The 7,925-nt window shown below is 35.4% G+C and overlaps 1 protein-coding gene across 1 annotated transcript; it reads left to right on the top strand.

The window, feature by feature from the left end:
• The first annotated feature begins 5,456 nt into the window (after positions 1-5,456).
• On the top strand, positions 5,457-7,704 carry LOC143530556 (uncharacterized). Its single transcript, XM_077026052.1, has 2 exons — positions 5,457-5,554; positions 6,782-7,704. Exon 2 carries the CDS (start codon positions 6,864-6,866, stop codon positions 7,344-7,346), a length of 483 nt encoding a protein of 160 aa, XP_076882167.1. The 5' UTR covers positions 5,457-5,554; positions 6,782-6,863; the 3' UTR covers positions 7,347-7,704.
• The last annotated feature ends 221 nt before the right edge of the window (positions 7,705-7,925 follow it).

Genomic DNA, 7,925 nt, shown 5'->3' with positions numbered 1-7,925 from the left:
TCGTTTCTGAAAGGTAAGAACGGCCCCGTGCTTACGTAGGCACGCCCCTGTGCTTTTTAGTGACATGTGCTAATTCTTTTTGTCGTTTCTGAAAGGTAAGCACTGCCCTGTGCTTCCAAAAGCACGGCCCCGTGCTTTCAGAAGCACAACCCCTTGTTTCCAGAAGCACAACCCCATGCTTTCAGAAGCACAACCTCATGCTTTCTGAAGCACAACCCCATGTTTTGCTGTTTTCTTGGGTTTTCTTTGGTTTTTTCTTCGGCTTTTCATTCGTTTCTTCGTTTGAGGCTTGGATTCACCTGAAAATACATTTTAACATGATAAGTAGTTATTTTAACTATATTATATGATATAAGTTGCCGTTTTTAGAGATTATTTGATGCTAAAAAGGTGTATATTTTTATATACATCAGTAACCAAACAGAAGACAAGGGGCAGTGCCAAGAAAACGATGCATTAGCTAGTATATAGGTAGTCGTTATTTTTGTATTTTGTAAGATATTTTGCATATACATATGCTTAAGTGAATATTATTGTCAATATAATTTATTTCTAATTTTGTTTTATCATGTTTTCTTAATTATAGTTGTTTTATATTACTGCACAGAAAATAAAAATAATTATATATTGCCTAATTACACACAATTTGGCCGCCTAATTACACACAATTAGGCCACATAGAACACATTAAATAGGTGTGGCCAAAAGTAAGACAATATCCACACCTGAAATTACAAAAATTAGAGTCTATAAATGACCATTAGCCAAAACAAAAACATTTTTTTGTGACGAAAGGGTACCAAAAAGATTGGCCACACTTTCATCAGTTGGTTTTTGTTTGTGTGGCGGAACGAGATCAAACGTCATTGGAAAAATCACTATGTGTGACGAAAAGTTTGAAAATAGCCACACTTTAAATTAGGAATAGCATTATGTGTGACAAACGGTAAGACAATGGTCACACCACAAACTACAAAAGAGTGTTTAAGTGGCAACTTTACATTTTTAGCCACATTGACAATAACCTCCAGTGTCTATATGATATGTTTGGTCACACAATACATCACTATGTGTGACGAAAAGTTTGAAAATAGCCACACTTTAAATTAGGAAAAGCATTATGTGTTACAAACGGTAAGACAATGGCCTCACCACAAACTACAAAAGAGCGTTTGAGTGGCAAGTTCACATTTTTAGCCACATTGACAATAACCTCTAGTGTCTATATGATATGGTTAGCCACACAGTACCTCACTATGTGTGACGAAAAGTTTGACAATAGCCACACTTTAAATTACGAATAGCATTATGTGTGACAAACGGTAAGACAATGGCCACACCACAAACTACAAAAGAGTTTTTGACTAGCAAGTTCACATTTTTAGCCACATTGACAATAACCTCCAGTGTCTATATGATATGATTAGCCACACCGTACCTCACTATGTGTGACGAAAAGTTTGACAATAGCCACACTTTAAATTACGAATAGCATTATGTGTGACAAACGGTAAGACAATGGCCACACCACAAACTACAAAAGAGTTTTTGACTAGCAAGTTCACATTTTTAGCCACATTGACAATAACCTCTAGTGTCTATATGATATGATTAGCCACACAGTACCTCACTATGTGTGATAAAAAGTTTGACAATAGCCACACTTTAAATTACAAAAAGCATTATGTGTGACAAACGGTAAGACAATAGCCAAACTATAATATACAAAGGAGTGTTTGAGTGGCAAGTAAACATTTTTAGCCACTTTTAATGTAATATCTAGTGTCTATATGATATAATTAACCACTCTCTTATTAAATTTAAGTGGCCATTTCTTGCTATATCCACACGGTATAGGTCACAATACAAGCTTAACACAACCCTATTGGCCACATTATTATAAAATTCATATGGCTTAAACATGAATTCATGTGGCTCTATACGTGCAATGGTCACTCATAGTAAATAGTCATGTGGCCATTTTCTACCGTTTAGCCACACTTATTGGAGAGGATTCTTGATGGCCAGCAACTAATGCTTGTACCCTTTAGCCACTCTTATTACGACATAAGGCCACTAAAAACTGTGTGTGGCCATATCATACCCACGGTGTCGCGACCTTTGGCCACATATGACCTGAACCAAATGTGTGTGACTAAAGGCCTACGACCACACTTTTTTCGTGTGACCGATGGTCAATATTCACGTAGTGGAATCAAACCCGTACCGACCAAATCCCATTGCATCCCCACTGCAACGCACATGCTTATCCATTACACACCACACTAGACGCTACAAACCAATACAAATGGATAATTTGCGTAAACCCGCTTCAACGCGCAAGCAATTTTACTAGTCATTTATCTTAATTGTACATATGTGTATAAAGAATAAAATGTAAAAAAAAACTTAAAAAATAAGTATTATACATATGTGTATCATTTTGCTAAACCGATATATATATTTTATTTTTTTATGAAACCGGGATGAAAAATAAAAAATATTGGTTTCTTTTACTTTTTTATTTTCGCGTTTTTTTGTTTTATAATTTTTTTTAAAAGGGTGTTTTTGTTGTTTAAAATGGTTCTCAAAGTTCGCAATTTCAAAATAATTATCACATGATCCTAATCATATATATATATATATATGTATGTATGTATATATAAGTATTTATTGTATAAAAATTAAGACTCCGTCTTTATATATAGACATAATTACAGAAATTGTCCTTTATATATGTAACAAATTTCACTTGTTATCCTTTATATTTAAAATTGATATATTTTATCGTTTACGTTTAAAAAAACAACAGTGTGTTTCCTTTAGGCCTAACCCAGTTAGTTTTTTCGTTAAGTCAAGGGCCATTTGGTCAATTTACAATTTTAAGTAAAAGTATTTTAATATATTTAAAAAAAAGATTATCTCATCTTTCAGCACAAGAACATAAGAACACAAAAACAAACCTCTACAATCTTATATCCTCCAATTTATCTCAATCCAAACCCTAACCCTAAAATCCACACAGTTTCCTAATTCCTTCCTAATGAAACGCAAAATAACAACTCAAAACACGATCAACAGATCCTCGTACGCCGATTTCACCGATGCACTCCACAAACTCACTTTTACCGATGCCACAATCTCGCTCGAAAAATCAGATCAAGAATCTACAATTACCGTCATACAGAGCACACACCGGACCCACCGCCGTCTCCTTCCTCTTCCGGCCTCCGTCATCGTCGAGGTTATAAAGAGTCTCAGATCCAGCCACCATGTGACCACCACCATCACTGTTTGCTGTAACCATCAAATATCTGATTTGCAGATCTGTTATTTAAAATCTCTCACCTGATATCCGCTGATTTTTGGATCTGTGATACAATGATGGCAGGGTTTAAGGAGTTGCAAATATGTGATTAACCAATTTGCAGATTTGGGATGACGTGGAGGTGAGGTTCCGGTGTTGCTAACGGGGATGTGAGGTTCCAGTGGGGTGAGTATTGGCAGATGACGGCAAGGTGGTGGTGTAGGTGTGTGTGTGTGAGAGAGAGGGGGGGGGGGGCGGGAATGGTGGGGAGAGAGAGAGATACGCATATGATATATTTTAATTTAAGTTTAATCAAATATATTATAAAATATAAAGTAATTTAATTTGTTTTCTTATTTATTAAAACACATGTACTTAAATAGGTAAATTGACCAATTTGCCCTTGACTTAACGAGAAAAACTAACTGGGTTAGGCCTAAAGGACACACACTGTTGGATTTTTAAACGTAAAGGATAAAACATATCAATTTTAAAGATAAAGGACAACGAGTGAAATTTGATGCAAACATAAAGAACAATTTCTGTAATTCTGTCTTATATATATATAGTAATTTCAATTGACGCAATAACTTTTTGTTGTATTAAAAATGATGTGAATAGGGACATATGATGCATTAATTTTTCATGTTATCCGCATCATGTTTGGTCATAGTCTTCCTTGAAAGACTATAGCCAATATATGTCTTGGGTAATGTATTAAGTTTTTTATCGATGAGAATAATGAAGTACAATTGTTGGTTCGGACTATAGTATCTCGGAGCAACTATGGTTGTTGATCCCAATCTACCTCATCTTTAGTTAGTCAATTTGTGTGTCTGGACTTGAATATGTATAACCATTCGTATGCGTAGGTTTGTTTAACCTTGTGCGGGCACTTTAATATGTTAAACCATTCATATAGCTACCCGAGATACCGTTACTTTGCTTGTTTGTACTTGCATACTTGTAATAATTGGCAATAAGCTAATATATTGATCTTTGGCCTTTGATTCAGTACTATTATGTTTGATTGACATGTATTGGTTAATCGTTCATTTACTCTTCTGCACAATTACATTTCTAGAGCCTCAAACAACAAATTTGGTTATTGTTTGATCTCTAAGTTGTGTTAAAGCTTCATATATCATTGATATCGGTCGTTCAGAAGCTACAATCACACCCTCTATCTTTTCAATGGCACCCTTAAAAACACCTATCGTGGATTCTATTTAAGTGTATGAAAATGAGTTTTGTTGTGTAATTAGTTAGTTTTCTTCACCATTTAAAAAATAGCATATGCAAGAAAAAAAAGTAATAATGCATGGAATACACATGGTGAATGTAGTGCGGTTATATATATGGCGTTACTTTAGTGTTACGTGTTATAAAGATATCGATGGGAATACCCTTATGTTAGTAAGATTAACCTTTTTCCCTTGTTGTTTACAAAATTGCCATTGTGTTCATTCTAGCTATAGATAAAAGGGAATCAATGAATAATGAGCACTTTGCATGGGTTTATAATTTCCTAAAAGAAGCGCCATCAAAGTAATAAATCGTTAATAGATAGAGTTCAAATTATAAAGTTTGGGTGTTCTTGGTTTGGTTTATTCGCTTAAAGATTTTTCGGTTGAAACTGATAACCGAATTGAGTTTAAGTAGTTCAAAACTGAATCGGAAATTGAATTCAAGCTTGGTTCAAATGTTGTTTACCTCCTAATAAGCCAAATAACTTCGTTAAAATTATTTTCATTTTCCCCATTATTTGTTATTGAATTGGGTCAAACACAATTCGAATTTTGTAAATCCGAAAACCAAAATCCCAATTCAGTTTCGGTTAAAAAAACTCAACCCGAATAGAGTATAACTATATTTGGTTAAACAATGCCTTCTCAAAACCTTTGAACAAAAGTGTTTGATCTAAGGTTGGAAAGATGCTTGGTACGAAAATGTTGAGGTTTTTGATCAAAAACGTTTTTCTGACGACCTGCAACTTACAACGTTATGGTTATGTTAATCGCCGCGTACAGTTGTAAACAAATATGTTAAAAAGATGTGAACATTGTCAACGCCTTTGAAACAAAACCCTAATTTAGAATCACCAAAAAAGATGGGAAAAAAACCCTCAGATTCGACGAGGGGTGAGATTCACTCGGCAGCTCGAGCAGGTGACGTGGTCGGCGTACAGACGATTATAAGCTCTAATCCTCTGTCTGTTAACTCCAGGGATAAACACTCCAGAACACCGTATCCTCTTGTCTTATTTACACATTTACTTGTCTTGTTAGTGTCTAGAAAGTAAAGTAATGATCACAGTGTGCAATTAGTTAGTTAAGCAGAGTAATAGTTAGGTCGGGGCGTCAATATATGTTTTATTTCCAAGGATGAACTTGTTGGTTGCTTCTTCTTAGCGAGTGTTGTTAGTTACGGTTTGAATTGGTTATTCATAGCAACAACCAATTCTTCTATGGAACTTAATAAACCATCTAGGTTGGTTGGGCCCTTTAAGATCAGTTGTCTGTTTTCAGTACACTTTACATAACCTATTTTTTTCCTGCGTTAAGTTATTATGCTCTTCTTGCTGTCATATACCACACTCTATCTAGCTAGGTTTGGTGTTATTTAATTCTATTCTGTTTTGTAAGTAGCGGGGCGCATTTAACTCTGTCTTGGAATTGTAAAGTAAAGAGATAATTAATTGAGTGCTGGTGGCATTTTAATTTTCTATGAAATCTACTCGTTTACTTGTTTGCTCAAATTCTTAATTATATGCTTTATCGTCTTACACGGTTACACCTTCTTAAAGCATGCCCATTGTCCAATGACTATCAAGTGGTTTCAAATGCCTATTCATACTAGCTTGCTATCTTTGGTTGACTGAGCTAATGCAATCGACAACGAGTCCAAAACGGTGAGTTTTTAGGTATTCTGTTTTCTTAGAAGTTAGATGTGCATTCTTATCATTTTTTTTTATTATTTTTGCGTTTGAAGTTGAACCTTTGGAAAGTATTCCCACTTGAAACAGATCATTATAAGGAATTAAGGATTAAGGAGGCTGTTTATCCTCTGATAGGACTTCCTTTGACATTGTTTAGTCTAACCGAGCAATAGGCAAGAAATTATATTGCACCCGGATTTAACTGTAAATAAGAGACCATTCATGAGATAAGTTTGAGAAATTTTGTTGACTGCTACAGAAGAAGTTTTTAGGAAAACAGCTCGTGTAAATCTCTCCAATGTGATGTATATTGTAGGCGTTTTATGCATTAAAATCCCACTTTGGGCGAATTTTGTTTCGTTTTCTTTTAAGCCATTTGATTTTTCTATGTTTTGCACTTTTGAGCTAAAACGTAACCCAAGTTGACTCATTTGTGGCTAACTGGGTAAAGGTTGCTAGTCTTTTTAACTCAACGGTTCATGTTTAACAAATGTGGTTTGTTCATTTCCTTAATTAAGCATGTACTAAACCCCTAGATTACATTTAGCTGCATGGGCTGGACAAGCACAGGTGGTGAACATCCTTTGCAAAAACAAGGCAGATATAGGTGCAGCCGCCATGGATGACATGGGCGCAATTCACTTTGCCGCTCAAAAAGGCCATTTGGAAGTCGTTAAGACCCTTGTTTCATCCGGGGTCACTGTAAAATCAACAAACCGTAAGGGCATGACTCCTCTTCACTATGCGGTGCAAGGATCCTATACTGATCTCATCAAATACTTGGTTAAAAAAGGCGCAAACATAAATATTAAAAATAAATCCGGGAAGAGCCCGCTTGATCTTGCAACCACTGATGAGATCCGGTTGCTGTTAACGAGCCCTGTTGAAACAAAAGAAAAAGATAAGGATGGAACTGAGTCAAGGACTGAAGAAGGTCAAACGAACGGTTCTGAAAGTGACGAGGGGAAAGATGAGGACGGATCTAACAAGAGGAAGGTTGGAGATGATGTAACGAATGAGGCGAGTGCAGGAACTAAGAAGGCAAAGGTTGCTCTTGGTCATCTTCTAACATCAGATGATACACAAGAAGAGGATGAATAGGTTTTTCTCTCTCTTTATACTAATATTGTACTTTTGGTCTTTTAACTCAGTACTCTTAAAAAATGTAACGTTTCGAATTTTTACTTTTTTGATTAGCCTTCTTTAGCTGCTGAATAACTCTCAAAACATCTATTTTATGTGTCGAATTCTAAACAGAAGAGTATTTTCATCACATAGAAGGACAATTTGCCATTACAAAAATCAACGTTGTCATTACATGGTTGTCCAAATATATCAATGAAACATTACCAAAGACGGACAATTATCGCACCTAATTACCCCAATGCTGGCAGAACAAGATCATTCTTTTCTTGCGTATTTCAGCTTCTAAACTGATTACTTCGCTTTCTAGTTTGTTCTATTTTCTACAATTCAACATGCCCCAGAACATTGGTGGATTAACGCTCCCGATCAACGTTTTGGTTTCTTCGAAACAAACAAATTATAAAGTTGAAATAAATGTATGAATGGAAAAAGAGGTGCTTAATTACTAGAATATGCAAGAATAAAAATGCAGGCATGCAGCCCATGGTTCTAACTTCTAATATGTCTATGATGTTTGAACAGACGCAAATCTGC

Source organism: Bidens hawaiensis, unplaced genomic scaffold, assembly GCF_021521415.1.
Source record: "Bidens hawaiensis isolate Kalapana, Puna unplaced genomic scaffold, B.hawaiensis_p1.1 tig00008950_1, whole genome shotgun sequence".
In the NCBI taxonomy this organism is placed as follows: domain Eukaryota; kingdom Viridiplantae; phylum Streptophyta; class Magnoliopsida; order Asterales; family Asteraceae; genus Bidens; species Bidens hawaiensis.
Note: the sequence above shows the minus strand (reverse complement) of the source record. Positions and strands in the feature narration are given on the sequence as shown.

What these genes read in the sequence shown, in the direction of transcription:
- LOC143530556 (XM_077026052.1), top strand. Translation starts at nt 6,864, where the DNA reads ATGGATGACATGGGCGCAATTCACTTTGCCGCTCAAAAAGGCCATTTG.